The sequence below is a fragment of the Mustela lutreola genome, chromosome 10, assembly GCF_030435805.1.
Source record: "Mustela lutreola isolate mMusLut2 chromosome 10, mMusLut2.pri, whole genome shotgun sequence".
Classification (NCBI taxonomy): Eukaryota; Metazoa; Chordata; class Mammalia; order Carnivora; family Mustelidae; genus Mustela; species Mustela lutreola.
The window spans coordinates 32,794,749-32,817,615 of record NC_081299.1 but is presented as its reverse complement, the minus strand read 5'-3'; the positions used below and the strand labels follow the sequence as shown (position 1 = coordinate 32,817,615).

At 41.6% G+C, this 22,867-nt stretch overlaps 1 protein-coding gene and 1 pseudogene across 1 annotated transcript in view; one reads left to right on the top strand and one right to left on the bottom strand.

The window, feature by feature from the left end:
- CCDC30 (coiled-coil domain containing 30) overlaps positions 1-22,867 on the bottom strand; it is a 63,837-nt gene that overhangs the window by 11,207 nt on the left and 29,763 nt on the right. The window contains 4 exon segments of the mRNA XM_059138504.1: positions 1,983-2,124; positions 13,535-13,647; positions 14,159-14,321; positions 18,767-18,921. Coding sequence (XP_058994487.1) covers positions 1,983-2,124; positions 13,535-13,647; positions 14,159-14,321; positions 18,767-18,921 — 573 coding nt within the window.
- Positions 14,415-16,547, top strand: LOC131809808 (glyceraldehyde-3-phosphate dehydrogenase-like; annotated as a pseudogene).

Sequence of the window (22,867 nt, the reverse complement as noted above, 5' to 3'; positions counted from 1 at the left end):
TTTTAACTGCACAAAAGCCTCGTGAGGTGGGGATTAGTTCCGCCATTTCATGGACAAGGAAAATGATACCCAGAGATTTGTGCCAGGCCACAGTACTATGAAGTGGCAGGTCTAGATTTTGTATCTGCCTATGGCCAAAGCCCCCAGCAGCCTTCAATGGCAGTGAGCAAAGGGACCAACTGCTCTTCCTTAGCCTCTGCTTATTTGCCATCTCTCCTGGAGATCTGTGGTTCTCTGGGTAGATGTATCAGTTTCCCAATACTGTTGGAACAAATTACCACACACTGGATGGCTTAAAACAACAGGAATTGGTTTTCTCACATTTGTGGAGGCTACAAGTCTGAAATTGGAGTCTTGGCTAGGTTAGTTCCTTCTGGGGGCTCCATGCCTCTCTCTTAGCTTCTGGAGTTTACAAAGAATCCCTGGTGCTCCCTGACATAGCTGTATCCCTCTGAGAGCTGCCTGCATTGCCACATGACCTCCTGCCCCTGCATGTGTCTACGCGTGCCTGTTCTTCTTATAAACACACCAGTCATATTGGATTTAGGGCCAACCCTAATCCACCATGACCTCATTTTAACTAATTACACCTGTGAAGACCTTATTTCCAAATTAGATCACATTCTGAGGTTCTGGATAGACACGAATTTGTGGTGGACACAATTCAACCCAGTACAGTCAGGAAGAAAGAAGTAGGGGGCTGTTTCTGTCATATAAGTCTAAGAGTGGAAGGCAGGCTATCAAGAGAGTGGTAATGCAGAAGTAGACTGCTATTTCCAGTGGGCCCATGAACCAGGATTGCTCCTTACTTCTGTAGTACTTTTCATGTGCTTTTCCTAGTTGTGAGTCTAACTTAGATCGGAGTCTTTAAAAGTTTGACAGTTTAGTGTCCAAAGAGAAAAATACTGCAAAATCCAACTATTTTCCTCTCTCACTACAGTGTGGAGTATCAGGAGGAATTTTTTTTTTAAACATTGGTGACCCATCTGTTATAATCCAAAAATGTTTCATCGTGTGTAGTCTAGAATTCTGAACCATCCCATAATAGCCCATGAAATGACTGAAATTACATGAATCCTTTGGGGATCCTTGGCACATACACAAAAATGAGTATTTTAGGAGTGAGCACAGAGTTTTCAAAATTCTGATGGGCTAGGCATCTCGAGAAGGGAAAGCATTATTGGCCTAGTCAGTTGAATTAATGTAGTTTAATGATCTCAAGACCGTTCTGCAGTTGATTCCATGCCATTGGTCTCACTTTCCTCCTGCCTACCAGTAAGTCACAGGGGCAACGGGACAAAGATGAAGACATAGATATTTAGAAAAAAAGCCTGCAGATACTACACAGGGACTGATAAATAGGGGTCACCAGTTTTCCCTGCCATTTAAAACTGATGGAAGTTTTTTTTTTTTTTTTTTTTTAAGATTTTGTTTATGTATTTGACAGATAGAGATCACAAGTAGGCAGAGAGGCAGGCAGAGAGAGAGAGGAGGAAGCAGGCTCCCTGCTGAGCAGAGAGCCCGATGAGGGGCTCTATGCGGGGCTCGATGCGGGGCTCGATTCCAGAACCCTGAGATCATGACCTGAGCCGAAGGCAGAGGCTTAACCCACTGAGCCACCCAGGCGTCCCCAAAACTGATGGAAGTTTGAGGCAAAATGAGGGCACTGTGAAGTAGGAATGCGCTGTGGAGGGCAGTCTGGAAGTCTCTGCTGATGGATATTTAAGAGCAGACATTGTCATTTGAAGACAAGACACCGACCAGAGTTGGAAGTGTAGGATATTTTCAGTGTCTGATTCAGTTTACCAGCACCATGAGTCTTACATACTTTTTGGCAGAATTATTCACATCAAAAGAAGGTACAAAGGAAGGAAACGAGAACCTAGGGTATGAAGAGGCCACAAGAGAGTCAAAGCATGAGTGGGTTTTCTTGAATGAGCTGAGCCACAGCACACTGGGGAGCTCTTCACCTTTCTGCTCACCTTTTCCATTTGCTGCTGCAGACCTCTGATTTCATTTTCCAGTTGTTCAATTCTCTTATCTCGTAGTTCTATTTTGTGACTTAAACAGTCCTTGACTCTGCGAAGCTTGGCTTTGTGATGGTGATGTTTCTCATTATAGGTTCTATAAAAGTAAATTTAAATAGAGGTTCAGCTGAGCACAGTGGACATTTATGTTGCTTTCTCACTGTGCACCTTTCTTGGGTTTTCTCCTCTTGCTTTCACCAGAGGCAGGTACTTTCCTGCCTTCCATCTGCAGGACTTCTGGCCCCCATGTGGGGGAATGGACTAAGGGTAACTCCCTAAACAGCACCAGCTTTAGTCACCCGCAACTTGACTTTTGATCCCTGTAATTCTGAATCCTGTTCCATGGAGTTCAGTCATTAAGTTTCGAATTCTTGTCTATACCCTTGGACAGTGATATAACCCACTTCAGTCTCTGATAACTGAGTCCACTCCTGGTCCTTGCTCCGAGTCTGGACATTGGAGGCCAATTCTAGGCAGGTCTCTGTTCAAGACTCTAACTCAGATTCTGACATAAATCAGACTTATTGCCAATAAGCACGTGAATAATGTTCAACATCATTAGCTGATAAGGAAACATAAATCAAAGCTACAGTGAGAGACTACTTCCCACCCACCAGACTGGCTAAAATAAAAAAGAAGACAATAACAAGTGCTAGCAAAGATGTAGAGAAATTGGAACTCTCAAACACTTCTGGTCAAACAGTGCAGCCTCTTTGGAAAAAGCCTGACTGTAGGACCCAGCAGCTCCACTCCTAGGCATCTACTCTAGAGAAGTGAAAACATTTGTCCACACAAAAGCTTGCATGTGAATGTTCATAGTAGCACTATTCACAATAGCCAAAAGGTGGAAACAACTCAAAGACCAACAACTGATGAAAGGATAAGCAAAACATGGAATATCTGTACAGTGGAACATGATTGTGCCACGAAAAGGAATGAAGTGCTGATCCATGCTATGACATAGAGGAAACATGAAAGGATTATGCTAAGTGAAAGAAGTCACTCAGAAAGGACCACGTGTTCTATGATTCCACTTTTATGTAATGTCCAGAAGAGGCAAATATTGAGGATTCCTGGTTGCTTAGGGCTGGAGGTGGGGAAGGAGATGGGGGGTGGCAGATGATAAGTAAAGGGTTTCTTTGGGGGGTAATGAAATGTTTTAAAATTGATTGTGGTGATGGAGGTACACTAAAAGCCACTGAATTGTATACTTTAAGTGGGTGAGTTGTATGGTATGTCAATTATATCAATAAAGCGTTTATTTAAAAAGAACAAAAATCTGCATTACCATTTCAAGCTGCTGTTAGAGCTAACCTGAGTAAACAAGAAAACAGATTAAAGTCTCAATACCACCACTAGGCAAATCTCTTTGAAGATGACTATGCTTTCCAAATAAAAATATTGTAACTCAGAAAGCACTTCTGCAAATGAAAAATTGTGGAGAAATTTTACTTTGAACCTATTAGGTCTGATAACACAAAATCACTTTAAACTAGGATTTCTTGACCTCTGTCCTATTGACATTTGGTGCCAGATAATTCTTTGTTGCGGAAGTCGGAACCATGCATTGCAGAATGCCTAGCATCATCCTTGGCCTCGACCCACTAGATGCCAGTAGTACCTTCTACAGTGTGACAACCCAAAATATCTCCAGACATTGTAAAATGTCCCCTTGTCCTGGGAGGCAAACCGCTGCCCGCTGAGAACCCTTGTGGCAGCTAACGTTCCTAAACAGGTTTTTCTCTAAGCCTACAGCAGGGATTCTCAAACTGTGTTCTGATCGGCAACATCAGCCTCACCTGGGAACTTGCTGGGAATGCAAAGTCTCGGGCTCTGCCCCAGAACTACAGAATCATAAACTCTGGGAGTGGAGCAGTTCTCCAGGGATTCCAGTGCAGGCTCAAGCTTGAGAGAAAGCTCTGGGCATATTGGGGAGGGAGCCACTCATCACTTCCACTTCATTATAAACAGACTACTTGTGGTGGGCTATAAGGTGCAGGTATATATTCTTTCTTCTTTCCTGCTAACAAAACCCAGATTTCATTCAGGGAGCCCTTGATATCAAGAAAAGTGGGTAGGGTGCAGGGGTGTGTGGTGGGGGGGTGGCTGGGGGATGGGCTTGTGAGACAGGTACACCTGCTGCGTACTTCTAGGAACTTGAGAAACCATCCCTCTCTGCCCTGGCTGCTCTATGCTGGGGCTGTGCCACTGGCAACTGCGGTCACTGCCTTGTAACCATGATATGACAAGTCTAAAGACTAAGGGACCGACCCACCAAGCATGGCAGAGCAGAACAAAGGGAAGAGCCCGGTGCCTAACAACACTGCTGAGCCACGGAATCTACCTCAGCAATCACCTTCCTCCAGATTTCTTGTTCTATGAGAAAAAAATTTCAGTCTAAATATATGTCAGGTGGGTTTTCTTGTTTTGTTTTGTAGTCAATTACATCCTGTTATTTTTAAAACAATAAAACTACTCTAAAGAAAAATCTTTCTTTCTTTCTTTTTTGGTATATAACTTAGTTTAATGTGAAAAACATCCTGGGAGACATTTGTATAAAAAAAGAAAACAATAGAAACCTGATTTTTCCTTAATTTTTCTTTTTTTTTTCTTCTTTCTTTTTGTAATTTCAATTAATTCATATATAATGTATTTAGTTTCAGAGGTAGAGGTCAGCGATTCATCAGTTGTATATAACACCCAGCACTCATTACATCACGTGCCTCCTTAATGTCCATCACCCAGTTACCCCATCCCCTCACACCCCTGCCCTCCAGCAACCCTCAGTTTGTTTCCTATAATTAGGAATCTCTTATGGTTTGTCTCCCTCTCTCATTTCATTTTGTTTTATTTTTTCCTCTCTTCTCTATGATCCTGTTTTTTTTTTTCTTAAATTCTACATGTGAGATCATATGATAATTGTTTTTCTCTGATTGAATTATTTTGCTCAGCATAATACCCTCTAGATCCATCCACATCATTGCGAATGGCAAGATTTCATTCTTTCTGATGGCTGAGTAATAGTCCATTGTATGTATATGTATGTGTGTGTATATATATGTGTGTGTGTGTGTGTCACATCTTCTTTATCCATTCATCTGTTGATGGACATCTACATTCTTTCCATAGTTTGGTTATTGTGGACATTGCTGCTATAACTATTGGGGTGCAGGTGCCCCTTTGGATCACTACATTTGTATCTTTGGGGTAAGTCCCTAATGGTGAAATTGTTGGGTCATAGGGTAGTTTCAACTTTTTGAGGGAAAGCAAAAAGTATTCTAATGAAGGGAGCCTAGATGGTTCAGTCAGTTAAACGTCTGCCTTCACTCAGGTCATGGCCCCAGGGTGCTGGGATTGAGCCCCATGTCAGGCTACCTGCTCAGCAGCGGGAGTCTGCTTCTTCCTCTCCCTCTGCTCCTCCCCCCACCCCACTTGTGCTTCTCTCTCAAATAAATAAATAAAATCTTTAAAAAACTATTCCAATAGTCTCTATAGTCCCTGACTCTCCCTGAATGGCTAGACATTTAGGTAATGCCATTCTAATTGAAAAAAAAAAAAAAGGTTTAAGGAATGAGAAAACAAAAGCGTTTAAGGAATGAGAAAATAAAAGTGTTTAAGGAATGAGAAAGCTATTCTTTGTTACTGTAGGCACTTGAGGGCATAGTCAGTCAGGCCTGTGGTGACAGGCAGTTTACACATGTCGAGGATCTGATCTTACCCGATCTTACCTCTGACACTTAAACTAGGGGAAGCCCTAACTTAAGTGAAGGGAACTAACTAAAAACCTGTACTCCAGGCTTTTCACAAGACACCTCCTTTGATTTTAAAACAAATTTGTGTAGCCAATCTCCATACTCTATGAATCAGGAGACAGGCTGTGCAGGAATGTAAACTTGGTGGGACGGAGATATCCAAACCCTTCACATTCCTTGACTGGCTCCTGGGAGACAATCTCTAAGCTCTTGGAATATGCTGCTTGGTAATAACAACTTTGTTCACCCGTGGCCTTGGGCCACACCAATATTTCATGCTAACAGTATGATTCATGGTGAGTGCATTTTTGTTCATCTAGACCCCTGGACCATGTGTGTCAATCTGACCTTGGGCATTTGGGGGACTAGAGACTGAGTAGTTAAGGTTAATCACTGGGGCACTCCACGTCTCTGTGACTGACCCCTGATAAAATCTCTGGATGTTAGGGCCCAGGTGAGTTTTCATGGTTGGGAATACTTCATATATGTTGTCATATGCCATTGCCGAGAGGATTATGTACTGCCCATTCTACTCTACTGGGAGAGGACATCGGGAAGGTTGCTTGTGTCTGGTCTCTCCTGGACTCTATCCTATGTGCCTTCTTCCTCTGCTGATTTTAATCTGTATCCTTTCACTGTAATACAAACCATAACCATGAGTATAACACTTTTCTGAGTTCTGTGAGTCCTGATGAATCACCAAACCTGAGGGTGCTCTTGGGGCTTCCTGACACAGAAGGAATTACTCCTACAGAGAGAATCGACCCCAGAGCCTGTGATCTCCCACTATACAGCAATGCTAGAATAACAGCAAAGCCAAGCCAACCAGATGCTGCTGATTTCTCACAGTAACATATCAATTCTTTAACTTTTGAAAATTAAATTAAATTTTCTTATTTTAAAAAATTGGGATGCCTGGGTGGCTCTGTTGGTTGGGTGTCTGACTCTTGGTTTTGGCTCAGGTCATGATCTTGGGGTTGTGAGATCAATCCCCACATTGGGCACTGCTCAGTACAGAGTCTGCTCAAGATTCTCTCTGTCCCTCTCCCTCTGCCCCTCCTGGTCAGGCTCACTCTCTCTCTTTCACTAGTCTCTCTAAGAGATAAATAAATAAGGGGTGCCTGGGTGGCTCAGTGGGTAAAGCCTCTGCCTTGGGCTCAGGTCATGATCTCAGGGTCCTGGGATCGAGCCCAAATTGGGCTCTCTGCTTGGCGGGCAGCCTGCTTCACCACCCTCCCCCTGCCTGCATCTCTGCCTACTTGTGATCTCTGTCTGTCAAATAAATAAAATCTTAAAAAAAAAAAGGAGACAAATAAATAAGTAAATACTAAATTAAATAAATAAAAAATAAAATCTTTAAAAAGAAACAGGTATAATTAACATATAACATTATATTAGTTTTAGGTATATAACATGATGATTTGATATTTGTATATATTGCAAAATGATCACCACAGCCTAATTAACATTTGTCACCATACAAAGAACTTTTTCTTCTGATGAGAAGTTTTAAGACTTACTCTCTTAGCAACTTTCAAAGATGCAATACAGCATCACCAACTATAGTCACCATGCTGTACATAACATCCCCATGATTTATTAACTTTATATCTGAAAGTTTATACCTCCTAATCTTATAGGAAAAGCTTGTAGCCTTTCACCATTGAATATGATGTTCAATGTAGGTAGGCCTACATTTCAGGTCCTGTATTCAAGTCTTTAATCCATCCTGAGTAAATTTTTGTGTATAGTTTAAGACAGTGGTCCAGTTTCATTCTTTTGCATGTAGCCATCCTGTTTCCCCAACACTATTTATTGGAGAATCTGTCCCTTCCCCACTGTATATTCTTGGTTTCTTTGTCATTAATTAATTGATGATATTTGTATGGGCTCAATATTTTGTTTTATGTAAGAATTAGGTAGGAACCAGGGAAGGATTATCTAGATGCTAATTCTAGTCAAACTGTGATGGAAGAGCTACTCCAAGAGCATCTTCTGGTCTTGCAAATTATGTCTTACCCCTAAAACTGTTTTTGCAAGACTCTTCCAACTTTCAAAATAGTGTCCCTCTCTTTCCTACTTGCTGATTGTACAGGAAAAAATCATTTTGCATGCTTTCCCTTAGAAGATTAACTTAGCTGTTAGCCAGACACCCCGCTGAGAAGTTCAGATTCCTGGAGGCCAGAGACATACATACCAGGCTCGATACAGAATGTCAGTGTATTTGGCAGTGACTGGTTGCTGGGGCTGTCCCCAGTCCATGTTCTCCTTCTTCTACCATTATAGACCCCCCAATTTTCAGCTGGGCATTTGGTTGCCCATAAAAATGACCTACTCTTGGGGCACCTGGGTGGCTCAGTGGGTTAAAGACTCTGCCTTTGGCTCAGGTAATGATTCCAGAGAGCTGGGATCAAGCCCCGCATAGGGCTCTCTACTCAGTGGGGAGCCTGCTTCTCCTCTCTCTCTCTCTCTCTGCCTACTTGTGATCTCTGTCAAATAAATTAAAAAAAAAAAATGAACTACTCTTCCTGACTTTCTTTCCAGGTAGATGAAATGGAAATGTGAGTAAGTTCTGGCCAACAGGACATGAGTTGAAGCAGTGTGTCCTAAAGGCAAATGGAACATCCTTGCTTTCCCCTCTTCCTTTTGGTTGGCTTGAATGTGGATAAAGACAACATGTTAAAGATGCTGGAGCAATGAGATAAAGGAGTCTAGACTCCTGTTATACTGATGCACCAAACCCATCCTGGACTGCTTATGTCTGTGCTGTTATGTAGGAGAGAAACCTTTTCCTCTCAAAAGACGTTGTTATTCAGGGTCTCTGCTCCAGTAACTCAGCCTACATCCTAATTAATAGAGTTGGTCTAGATACTTGCGTTCATAAAACTGCCCCAGGCCTGCTCAGTTCTGTGACCCTTGTAGTAACCACTACATAAGAGGAGGTACATACTTTTGCAGAACTGTGTTCACGATTACCGCTCTGTGACTTGGGTTCTCGACAGGGAGATGTCTACATCTCATCAATGTTCTTATTTCCCTTTTTACTAGAAAGAGCCTGGCAGAAGATATCACTGGGTTTCAGCAGCCCTGGTCCCTAGCTTCAGAGGTGTAACATCTAGCAGTGTACAAACAACCTCCTTGTAATCCTTCAGGTTTCTCAGCTGTTCACAGTTACTCTGATATTTTGACATCACTTGAAACACGGCGTGTATTTCTGGGATTTATTTTATGTGTATATCTGGGATTTACAGATTTATTTATCTTGCCCGAGGATATTAAAACCCAAATCTTAGCTGCCTTCTTTTTCATTCTGCCATTTGGCCTATTAAGAAACTAATCTTTAAAAAAGATTTATTTATTTGAGGGGGAAGGGGCAAGAAGAGAGGGAAAGAGAGTCTTAAGCAGACACCCCGCTGAGCATGGAGCCCCACATGGGGCTTGAGGTCATTACCCTGAGATCACCACCTGAGCTGAAAACAAGAGTCAGATGCTTAACTATGCCACCCCGGTGCCCTGAAATTAATTTATTTTTAAAACTAAGAGGATATGCTATAGAAAATTTGGGAAGAAAACCCAACTCCCAGTATGATCAGTATTAAAATAGTGTTGTAGGGGCGCCTGGGTGGCTCAGTGGGTTAAGCCTCTGCCTTTGGCTCAGGTCATGATCTCAGGGTCCTAGGATCGAGCCCCGTATCGGGCTCTCTGCTCAGTGGGGTGCCTGCTTACCCCCTCTCTCTGCCTGCCTCTCTGCCTACTTGTGATCTCTGTCAAATAAATAAATAAAATCTTTTAAAAAATAGTGTATTTCTTTCTAGTTTTTTTATAAGTGTGTTTTGTTTAGACTCTGCCTGCATTAAAATTTTCATCTTACACTCTCTCCATTTATTATATTGTAAGCATTTCCCCATGCCACTGTCTAGCCTTCAGGGCCCCCATCTTTTTCAGTTGACAGGACTTCTATCAGGTGAGTATAATACACTTGACTTAACTAGCTCCTATTGCTGGATACTCAGGCTTCTGTCTGTAGTGTAATGCATGGCTGGAAGAGTATGTCAATGCAGTACAGCTGGTGAGAGCTGGGAGCCTTCTCTCGCCATTGCTGGCTGGCTAGTTGGCACACTTCTTGGTTTGGGCAGAAGCTCAGTTGGCCAACTTGCCTGAAGAACATGTGGGTTTTCTAAGTTTATTTTTGGCTTTATTAACTACTAGGTCTATGAGGTAGCACAATACTCATGTTCTAAAATTTAGGGACAATTTCTTGCTTATGTTTAAGCAAAACCAGATAGAGTTTTCTATTATTTTTCTTTCAAAAGGGCAAGGAATTTGTTCCTCTGGAGTAGTGGTTGGGAAAACATGGAAAAAACAAGCATTGCCTATAAAGGTCAGGGCTGGGATCAGGAGAATGAAAACAAAAATGAACCTAGAGTTTTGACAATTCCTTCCATTTTCTTTCCTAAAGCTGTGTTTTTAACGTTGGATAGCACATCAGAATCACATGGGGAAGCTTTTGTCAAAATGCTGATCCTTGGGATGCCTGGGTGGCTCAGTTGGTTAAGCAGCTGCCTTCGGCTCAGGTCATGATCCCGGCGTCCTGGGATCGAGTCCCACATCGGGCTCCTTGCTCCATGGGGAGCCTGCTTCTCCCTCTGACTCTGCCTGCCACTCTGTCTGCCTGTGCTCCCTCTCGCTCTCTCTCTCTGACTAAATAAAAAAAAAAAAATGCTGATCCTTAAGCCCTATCCCCACAGATTCTGATCTAACTGACCTATGTTGGTGCCCAGGCACATGCAACTAGGGTTAGGACCTGCTATCTTAAAGGCAATGGGCAAATAGCATGGGAAAATATTCAGTCTCACTAACCATCAAAGAAATTTAAAATAAAATGACAAATATTTATGACCAGAAGTGAGCATTAAAAATCACAGAATAGGTTGAGCAAAAGAAGTCAGACACAAAAAATTACATGTGGTAAAAATGCATTTAAATGAAGTGCTAGAAGAGACAGAGCTCAGAAGAGTGGGTGTCTGGGAGGAGGCAGGGGACTCAGGAGATGCAGATTAACACCAAAAAGTCCAGATAGAACCTTAAGGGATAATGGAAATGTTCTGGATCTTGAATGGGGTAGTGGGTATGCAGGTGTATACATTTGAATCTCTGCCTTTATTTTTTTTTAAAGATTTTATTTATTTATTTAACAAGAGAGAGATATCACAAGTAGGCAGAGAGACAGGCAGAGAGAGACGGGGAAGCAGGATCCCTACTGAGCAGAGAGCCCAATGCGGCACTCTATCCCAGGACCCTGAGACCATGACCCGAGCTGAAGGCAGAGGCTTAACCCACTGAGCCACCCAGGTGCCCTGAATCTGTGCCTTTATTATATGCCAATTATACCTCAATTAAAACAAAGAATATTGGGGAAAATATCATCAGAGCCCTCCCTATAATAGCAGCACCCAATGTTAATGAGGATGGTGTAATTGCTACTCTTATATGATAATGGCAGAAAATTTTGGCGGGATGTTTCCAAATGTTTGTCAATACATTTTAAGATCCAGTGTTCCAGGTTTTTGACCAGTAATTCCACTTCTCGGAATTCATTCTATAAAAATAATGTTTAAAACAAAAAGTGTGTGTGTATATATATATATACACATATGTATACACAAACGTATCAAAAAGTGTACATATAGATATGTATACAAAAAGTGTATATGTACTTATATATGCATACACAAACCAAAATACTTTTTTTATGAATGAAAATATCATTCATAGGACCAGTGAATAACTCTTAACTCAATTAGGACTGTGTTGTGAGGGTTGATTCCAGCAGGCCTAGAACTGACCTGAGCTGTTTTGCTAAGTTTTTGCTTGCACTGACCACTGGTCAAGCAATGAGACATGCTGATTAAAACCACGTTGGTTTGTAATCACAGGACTGAGGAGTCTGACGGCAGTTTGCCCCAGCTTGTCAGCACTTTCCTGATAACAGTGAGACTGAGGATGCGTACTTGGTCTCAGCAGACCTCCAGAAGGCTGTGCTGTTGAGGCTGGTTACCTAGCAGAAATATGCTCCCATGACCAGCAGGGAAAAAAAAAATCTCAGCTGGGACTCCATTGGGGATCCCCGGTTGTGAGGTGTGAGGTGCACACATTCATAATTCCTGACCCTCAGAGAGGCAGTGGATCCCAGCATGGCCCTAACATAGGGAGTGCATCTGGGGGCCCCTGCGGGACCTCTTGGAACTGTCTGCCGTGAGCCTGCCGTGGGAGGCAATGCACATCCTGACTCTAATTCTGTTGTGCTACTGCATCTTTCTCCTGCAATGAGCTGTACCTTTGAAAGGTACTGTTAGTACCTGGGTTCTGTTAGTCTTCTTTAGCTATCAGCACCCGTTTAACTGCTGCTATTAGTGCAAGGGCATAGCAACTTTACGAAATATTATGTTCTACAGAAATAAGCAAATTCAAAGACTGTAGCAACAAAGCACAATGCTTATGAGAAAACACGAAGAGGAAAAGAATGTAAAATTGTACCCAAGCTATGATAGTAAAATCACAAAACTGTGTTTATTGCCAGAGACTAGGCGTGAACACAAGGAGGATTCTGGGCAAGCAATGGATATACACATTAGATTCAGTATCAGTGTATCTGGCAGGCATTGTGGCATTTTGTATGCTCTGGATCTAGCACTTCATTCTTCCAACTCTAATACCAAGATAAGAGGTGGAAAGAGCACTATATAGGTTATTAGAGGACTGAGTTCTAGCCTTAGATTTGTAAGCGGCATGAACTGAACCAAGCATACTCCCCTGACCATGGTTTCTACATTCCTCGGTAATGTGGTAATCAAAGCAAGATAAGGAATAGCAAAAATACTCTAAAGAGCAGTAAACAGTGGTTTTTAAATCAGTATCCTTAATACTATCAACATCGTAGGTGAGTAAGAATGCAAAAGAATAAGAAATTTCAGCCTAATTGAAGGGATAGAGTAGAAGACTACAGAGCTGGGAGCAGAGAGGTGGATAATGGAAAAGGAACTAAAAAAAAAAAAGATATAATAGTAGCTGTGTGTTAGACATTGATCTAAGCAAGCGCTTTATGTATGTTTATTCATTTAATGCTCATAACTGCTTTATGAGAAAGTACTGTTATTTTGTCCATTTTAAAGATGAAAGACCTCAGGCACAGAGTGGGTACATACTGTATCCAAGGTCACACAGCTAGTTTCTAGTAGAACTAGGATTTGTACCCAGGCAATATGGCTCCAGAGTCCATACTCTGAACTACTATGCTACATTCCAGAAAGGAGGAGAGTGGGAGGAATCTGGTAGAATAATGAGCAGGGAATGTAAGAAAGAACCGGAAGTTCAGAAACACATTTTTTTATTGAGCACCTACTATATACTGGAGACTATGGATAAAAAGATGCATAAGACCATGGTCCAGGCCCTTGAAAAGCCTACAGTCTGGTGAGGAAGACAGGTAGTGAAACATAAGAGGCATGTACAAAGGCTATAGTGTACAAAGAATGAGCACTTCACCCAGTCCAGGCTGGCGGTGTCGAGAAAGGCTTCTTGGAGATGGTGATTCCTAGTCTAAGAATTATGAGTTGAAATGAGGAGTTGAAACAAGGAGAGGGTGGTCAGACAGAGCGAAGAATGCAAGGGGAGAAGAGCAAGAAGGCAAATGAAAAGGGTCTATTTGGGGAAAAGCATGAACTCCCCATTCGGAGGGAACTCGTTTTCATTTACCTCACATGGACATCAAGCTGCTTCAGAAACTGCCCATATTCTTCACAGAGCGCTTTTTTCTCCTTCTGCAGCCCAGATATCTTTTCTGATAATTCTCGGTTGCTTCTGAGATGCTGAAAAACATTTTTTTTTTTTTTAATGAGACTATTCTGTGCTGCGAGATTAGAAGTCTGAAAACTACACTTTCCTTAACAGCAGAGTTCCAACAAAGGAGAGGCACTTGCACACAGTCTAGAGGGCAGTGGGAGGGGAGAGCCGTCGTCCTCCAGCTCTAGTGGGGAGGTGACCAGGCAGACATCAGAAGAGGCATTTACAGGGGTTCAGGGAGTGTTTCTACAACTCCCTCTCTCGGGGGCTGCAGGAGTGGGTTTCCCTGGGGTTTCTGGACTTCTGGGGTTACCCAAAGTTCTGACATTCTGACATTCTCCTCATCCCAGCATCTCCCAACAGTTGGCAAGCATGTTATTCCCTGTGTTCAATCCTTTCCTGCTTGAGATAGCTAGAGTAGATTCTGCTTTCCTGATAAATTTAAGGGGTAAAATGCTGGGCTCTCAATAACGATTAGCTGTGACTTGGGTCTACAGGAATAGGAAAACTGAAAAGTGAATCCATTTACTTTCTTACCTCTTCCGATTTTCTTTTTTCCTCTTCCAGTTGTTTGAGTTGGGCCTCCTGTTGCTGAATTCTGGATTGCTGCTGAGAATTGGTTATTTCCAGTTGATTCCCTTTATCTTGTAAGATTCTCACTTGCTTTTGTAGCTCTTTTAAATTCTGACCCAGGAGTTTCCTGAGGGCAATTAATGTACATCAAATTACACTGAATTTACAAAATTCTTTGACCTAAAATTATTATATCATCACAAGGGATTTTACTGGTTCAATGAGGTAAGCTATGTGTCCATAAAATAAAGAGACCAACACAGGGGACCTCTTTTGTGGAAGATGCTCTTCTTAGTTCTTGCTCTCACTCATCAAAACAACCCTCTGAAAAGGAAGTAACTTCCTTTATTTCACAGAGGAAGCTGTGGCACAGAGAGCTTTAACCTGCTGGAACAAGATGGATGTAGGGCTCTAATCCTGAATTCTCTATTCTTTCCCCTCATCCTCACTGCTTTACAAGTTGAGTCCCTTGATCTTGCTTCAATATGGTGCTCTTCATTACACACACTACTGAGACTAAGGCACACATGTTAATGTTGCAGAGACTGAATCATAAATGAGCCTGTGTTTGATGAGGAAGTTCCCCCTTTTCCAGAAGGGGCGTAAGTACTTAACTCCTTCAGAGGGAATTTCATCAGACCACAGTTTGTGGAAGAGTTTCTGAAGATTTCCAACAAGACTCTTTGGATTTAGGAGATTATCTAGAAGAATACAATAAGCGTGATGGAGTAGTACCTACATGCTAGGTCACTACTGATATTGGACAAATGAGCTCAATTTCTCTAACTTCAGTTTTCTGAAAAATCAATGGATTCCTGGGAAAGATTAAGAGATTTGAGACATGGGACTCATACCTCTCAACCTCCAGCACCTCCAATTCTTGTTGTGGTTCCTGATATAAGTGCAGGCTCTATAAGCTTACCTCCTGCCATTCACATCCACTCGTGCACCAGCACTGCCCTCTTCATCGCTGTTTTCATTTCATTCATTACAGACCTGAGCAATTCCTGCCTCTTATTGTCTACTTCTTTTTTTGGTTCCATTCTGAATTTCTGATCAAGGGGCCAGACTAAGTAATAAGATTTTGAGCTGAAAGGGAGGCTTTTAAATTGCTGGCACTAAGGAAACTTGAGTTAGCTACAATGGAATTTAGGAGTTGGAAATTGTCATTGAAATATAGCAAGTCAAAATTTAAAAAGCAATTGATGAATATGTTAGAAATTAATTCCCACATTACATATAGTTTGAGCAAAGACGAAGAGATAAACCAGTTATGCCAATGAATGAAATTAAGAATGCTCTCTGCTCCTCTCCATTAGACCAACAGCCACATCTTCCAGGGCAGTGTCAGCCATGTCCCTGAGACACAATTGTCTGAGTAAATGAATTTGGTCACATTAGGCACCTGGCCACCAGGGCTACTTTTAACTCTGACAAAGTGGATACTGTCACCATCAATGGCCCCCTTCACTGACCTCAACTACACAGTCTACATGTTCCACTATGATTCCACCAATGGCAGATTCCATGGCATAGGCAAGGCTGAGAATGGGAAACTTGTCATCAATGGAAAGCCCCTCTCCATCTTCCAGGAGCAAGATCCTGCCAACATCAAATGGGGCGATGCTGGTGCTGAGTATGTTGTGGAGTCCATTGGGGTCTTCACCACCATGGAGGAGGCTGGGGCTCACTTGAAAGGTGGGAATTGAGACGGTCATCATCTCTGCCCCTTGTGTTGATAACCCCATGTCTGTGAGGGGCATGAGAAGTAAGACAACTCCCTCAAGACTGTCAGTAATGCCTCCTGTACCACCAACTGATTAGCTCCTCTGGTCAAGGTCATCCATGACAATTTTGACATTGTGGAGGGACTCGTGACCACAGTCTATGCCATCACTGTCATTCAGAAGACTGCGGACAGCCCCTCTGGGAAGCTGTGGTGTGATGGCCAAGGGGCTGCTCAGAAAATCATCTGCTTCTACTGGCACCATCAAGACTATAGGCAAGGTCATCCCTGAGCTGACTGAGAAGCTCACTGGCATGGCCTTCTGCATACCCACCCCCAACATGTTAGTCATGGATCTGACCTCCCGCCTGGAGAAAGCTGCCAAATACAATGACATCGAGAAGGTGGTGGAACAGGTATTGCAGGGCTCCCTCAAGGGCATCCTACACTGAAGACCAAGTTGTCTCTTGTGATTTTCACAGTGACACCCACTCTTCTACCTTCAGGCCTGGGGCTGGTGTTGCTCTCAATGACCACATTGTCTAGCTCATTTCCTGGTATGACAATGAATTTGGCTACAGCAACTGGGTGGTGGACCTTATGATCCACATGGCCTCTAAGGAATAAGAGCCCCTGACACCAGCCTCAGCGAGAACAAGAAGAGAGAGAACCTCAACCACAGGGGAGTCCTTGCCCCAACTCATCTCTCAACACACTGAAAATCTCCTGACCACTATAGTTTTCATCGCAGACCCCTTGAAGAAGGGGAGGGGCTTGGGCAGCCCTACATTGTCCTGTTCCATCAATAAAGTATACTGTACCCAGCTTAAAAAAAAAAAGAAATTAAGAAATCAGTAGATTGAGGAACTCCCTGTCTCCCCAACAGCTTCAACCTCTCAATCCATTCCTTACGTAGCAACCAGAGTACTCTTTCTACATCACAATCTCATCATATCATAAAGTCTAAGCACTTCAATAGAGCTTGTTAGCTAGCTCAGCTTTCCAGCCTAGTTTTCTTACCACTCACTTCATCCCCAAACATTCTGTTACAGGCAAAATGAACTTTTTTCACTTCCTGAAATAAGTCATCCTCTACCCTTATTCCTCCCCTACAACTCCAAGCTTTTCCTTATCTTCCTCTCCTAGGACTTCTTTCCACTAATATTCTCTATTGAGCCATCCACCCCAAATACCTCACATTCAGTTTAAATAGCTTTCTTTGAGCAAGGTTTTCTTGAGCTTCCTAGACTAGATTAAGTGTCTCTGCTATGCATGACACAGCACCCTAAACCTCCCTTAGTATAACGTTCACCATAAAGTCTATGCACAAGGATATTCAGCATTATTTGTAACAAAATGTAGGGATATGCAGCATTATTTGTAACAAAATGTCTAAGAAGCATTTTACATAAATTATAGTATATCTATGTAAAGAATGCTATACAACTGTTTAAAATAATGTCATGGAATTAAAAATCAAGGTTGCCTGCGTGGCTCAGTCATTAAATGTCTGCTTTCGGCTCAGGTCATGATCCCAGGGTTCTGGGATTGAGCCCCACATTGAGCTCCCTACTCGGCAGGTAGCCTATTTCTCCCTCTCCCTCTGTCTGCTCTTCCCACTACTTGTGCTCACTCTCTCTCTGTCAAATAAACAGATACAATCTTAAAAAAAAATAAAAAACCTTATAATATGGGAATCCTTGATACCTAAACTGAGTTGTTTTCCCCCAGAGATAATTTGGGGAAACCATGGGGCTGTCTACTGGGGAACACTTCAAGACTCCCAGCTTAATACCAGAGTCTCTAGTTCACATCTCCCACTTTGGGGCAAACTTCCTCAGCAACTTTTTCCCAAACCTGGGGCTGATGTTATTACTTGCCCCCTGACTTAGAAGTTTATTTACATTCATCGTTTTTGTTTGAGCTTATTATATGTTTGCTGTTAGTGCTTTCTCTTGCTTTATCGTGGCTAATACTTTAAAAGGTATGCTCATAGTTTATTCGGGATCTAGCTGTATCATAACAGGAGGAAGGCCTACCATCCTGTTAGATGCGGCAGTGAGGCAAGTGTTTTTCCACTGTACCTCACTGAGTGAACTCATTATTCATTCATACGTTCACTCACTCACTTACTCAAAGATTCATTCAGTCACGATCTCTGAGTACCTACTGAGTGCTGCGCCCTATGCTATCAATTTTTACTAAAACCGAAAGTAAATTTCTCAGCTTCATAATACATGTGAATGTCCGCATGTCTTTTCAGTGGCTAAAACCATATTTTTCTTAAAATATATGCGAATCACTCGAAGTGTCATAGAAGTAGGAAGCATTGGTTACTGAAGTTTAGGTCATCCAGGAAGGTCATTTAAGTAAGAATTGTGATAGTGATAATTTTAGAAAAAAAAAAAAATGAAAGCTCCTAACAGGTTACAGATTCTTGATATAATCATCAAGAATGATGCCTGTAAAGTACTTGGAAATTCTTTGAAGAAAATCAGCTAATAAATACAAAAGTTAATTTCATTTAGTTTGCATTTTACGCCAATCATGCTAGAACTAGAAAAGCAAATCCCAGAGTAGCATATTTCATAGGTCATCCAGTCATTCAAGAAAACTGACTGGTGCACCCTGTGTGTCTCAGAGCAACAGAAGCAATCCCAGCCTTGAAGAAATCTGACACTCTGGTGTGAAAAGCAAACAAGGAAAGCAACGAGAAGACAGTGTGATAAGAGGCTGCGCCGCGGAGTTCACGTCAGCGGGAACAGTGAGGAGATGCACGGGAAGGCTGACAGGCGGGTGAGCTCAGTGGTTAGCCCCCACGACCCGGACATCTCTGTTCCTCTTACCTCTTGTGCTGTTCTTCCTGATATTGCTGCTTTGTTTTAGCTTCATTTTCCAGTGCTGCTTTTATTCTTTGCTCTAGTTGCTTCATCCCCAAACTACAAGCGTCGGAGAGACAGACTTTTTGAGCATGTTCTAATTTCTGCTGCAGATCCAGGATCTTGAAGGAAATATTTTGTGAATAAAACATTAAGAAAAGTCTGACCTTTTTTCCAGTTAGGGAAATACCCCATGAGCAACCAGCAAACGTCGTGCTAACAAACAAATCTGGTCTAAAGTAAAGAGCATGGCCAAGTTTATTTTAACTTTAAAATAAATTACCTATGTTTTACATTATATGATACATTGGCGTAGTTTAGTGTATGTTTGTGTAAACGAAGTTATGTAGTGAAAACTCCTTCTCATCTCTATTCTGTCTTCCTGCCAGTTTTCCTCAGTCATGTAGGTAATTAATCACTGGTATTAGTTTCTTGTGTACCTTTCCAGAGATTTATTGATGCCCACATAAATATTATTATGCAGTTCTCTCCCATATACATATTTTTTTACACAAATGATGGCATATCATATGTACTTATGCACCTTGCCTTTTAAAAAAATTTGGGGGAGCGGAGGGGCAGAGGGAGAATCTTAAGCAGGCTCCACCCCAGTGCAGAGGCCCCCCCACAGGGCTCGATCTCATGACCCCAAGACCATGACCTGAGCCAAAACAAGAGTCAGAGACCTAACCAACTGAGCCACCCAGGCACCACCCTTCACCTTGCTTTTTTAAAGTAATAAACTTGGTGATTTTTCTGTATTACATGTTTATGTAGAATTGCCTTCTCTTTTATAGCCACATACTATTCTACCATAAGGATATACTATAACTTACTTAAGTAGATCCCTACTGATGGGATATTTAAATTGATTCCAATCTTTTGCTATTACAAACAATTGTTCTAGAATAAAATATGAGATAAGAATTTGCTATGGCAAAGGCTATTACTTGTTTGTTTAATAGATAATGCAGGGGCATCTGGGTGGCTCAGTGGGTTAAGCCTCTGCCTTCGGCTTAGGTCATGATCTCAGGGGCCTGGGATGGAGCCCCACATTGGGCTCTCTGCTCGATGGGGAGCCTGCTTCCTCCTCTCTCTCTGCCTGCCTCTCTGCTTACTTTTGATCTCTCTCTCTCACACACACAAATAAATAAAATCTTTAAAAAAATTGATAATGCCAACCTGGCCCTATAGGTATTAGGCTAATTTATACTTCCAACAGCAATGTGTGAGCGTGTCTAGTTTCTTTACAGTGTAGCCAGATTCACAACAAGATTTTAAAATAAAGCAGAAGCCTCTTACAAACCAAGTACTTATTAGGATATCACCTAGCATCAGTAACACGTTTTTCAATGTACTGGTAGAACTAAAAATAAGACTTATAATTTGATAGAGAGATGTATCATTTTATTTCAGAATTTACATGTTAGATTAAAAGTATCATTAAAAACTTTTTTTGGTAGGTAAGTCTATTTTTGTTTATTTATTTTTTATAAACCCTGTGTCACCCAAAACTGTGACACAATTTTATATGCTATGTACTGGTACAGAGTAGATGCTCAATAAATATTTGTTGAATGAATAGTTTTTAGCAAAATAGTTATTGTTTCTCCAATGTATTCTTTTTTTTTTTAAAGCTTTTATTTACTTATTTGACAGAGATCACAAGTAGGCAGAGAGGCAGGCAGAGAGGGAGAGGGAAGCAGGCTCCCTGCTGAGCTGAGAGCCTGATGTGGGACTCAATCCCAGGACCCTGAGATCATGACCTGAGCCAAAGGCAGCAGCTTAACCCACTGAGTCACCCAGGCGCCCCTCAAATGTATTCTTGATCTGACAATGCATGCGTTATAATGGTTTGGCACCACATTCCCCACAAACATTCACTGAATGCCAGTGGATGGCACTCCTTTTTTTTAAAAGCAGGGCTTTGTGCATCAGTCCCAGGTCCTTGCAGAGCCCATGAACCATAGGAGAGGTGAAGATGCAGAATGATTCAGGGGCAGTGGTAGTGGACAGCCAGTCATCATGAGGTCAACTCAAATTCCTTTCAGCTGCCCCACTTAGTTCTGCTTAGGGAAAATGATTCCTTAAAGATATGCACTCTTATTTCCACAAATGACAATATCACCCTGTTGGCTTCTCTGCCAAGGACATATGCAAAAGTTTGAACCTGTCACCCAGTTTAAGAAAATAACATTTCAGGGTGCCTGGATGGCTCAGTGGGTTGAGCTTCTGCCTTCAGCTCAGGTCATGGTCTCAGGATCCTGGGATAAAGCCCCGAGTCAGGCTCTTTGCTCAGCAGGGGGCCTGTTTCCCCTCTCTCTCGGCCTGCCTCTCTGTCTACTTGTGCTCTCTCTGTCAAATAAATAAAATCTTAAAAAAAGAGAAAATAACATTTCCAATACTTTTGAAGTCTAATCTGAGACCTTGCCGATTAGCCCCCTTCCCTCCCCACTTGAGAAAACCAGTATCTGAATTTTGTATTAACCATTTCCTTGGTTTTTCTTTAATATATAAGCTACATAACATAAATTTTATTGTATACCATTTTGACCTTTATATCAATGGACTCGTGCTGTGTTTCTGGTGATTTGATTTTTTTTTTTTAAAGATTTTATTTATTTGACAGACAGAGATCACAAGTAGGCAGAGAGGCAGGTAGAGAGAGAGGGAAGCCACTCAGGCGCCCCTTGGTGATTTGGTTTTTATTCAATATATGTTGAACTACAACATGTACCTATAACTCATCTATTCTCACTGTTTTACACTATTGTATAAATATACAGCTATTTATTCTATCTTATGTCAGTGGACATTTGGGTTGCTTCCAGTTTTCTGCTATTTGGAACAATGATCCTACAAAAATGATTATATTCCTATCTCCTGACACATATGTGCAATATGCCATTTTCTCCAGTATTTCTGCCTGGTGGCAGAAGTGTTGGGTTGTATGGTATATACATCTTTAATGTAACTAAATAAATACAAATGCCAAATTGCTTTCCAAAGTGTTTCTATTGGGGTGCCTAGGTGGCTTGGTTAAGTGTCAGGCTCTTGATTTCAGCTCAGCTCATGATTTTGGGGTCCTGAGGTCAAGGCCCACATGGGGCTCTATGCTCAGCAGTAGGGGGTCTGCTTGAGGATTTTCTCTCTCCTTTTCCCCACTGCTCCTCTCCCCCACTCTCATGAGTGCTCTCTCTCTCTAAAATAAATAAATCTTTTAAAACCCCCCGAGTGTTTGTACTAATTTGCTCTCCCAATTGCAGTCAATAAATGAGTCCCTTGTCGCACAAAATCCTTACCAATATTTAGTACTGTCTAAAATCAGGATTTTTTGTTTGGTTGTTTTTTTTTTTTTTTTTAACTAATCTGTGTATATATATATATATATATATATTATATATATTTACTAAACTTAGGGTTTTTTTTTTTTTTTACTAATCTGTAATTACCAACTACTTTTTAAATGGAGTAATAACATACATAAAGTGTGCATATCTTAAGCATACCAAATGAAGTTTTACTTAAACAACCACCTCTCATATCAAGACATAGAATACTCCGGGGCATCTGGATGGCTCAATGGGTTAAAGTCTCTGCCTTCGGCTCAGGTCATGATCCCAGGGTCTTGCAATCCTAGGAGCCCACACTGGGCTCTCTGCTCAGGGGGAGCTTACTTCCCCCTTTCTCTGTCTGCTTCTCTGCCTACTTGTGATCTCTCTCTCTGTCAAATAAATAAATAAAAATCTTTAAAAAAAAAAAAAAGATATACAATACTCCCAGCACCACAGAAGATTCCCTCTCATCCTCTCCCAATTAGAATCCCTCATAAAGACAACCACCATCTTCTGATCACAGCTGAGTTTTGTCTATTCTTAAACCTCATATAAATGAAATTACACAGTATGAACGCTCTTGTTCTGGTTTCGTTAGCTCAAAATTAGGCTTCCAAGCATAATTAATATTGACATCATCTTCTTTTTGATGTTGGTTTTATATTTATATGGTCTGATGAAATGATTTACTTATTTTATGATTTTTTTTTTTTAATGTGAGATTGGACTCTCA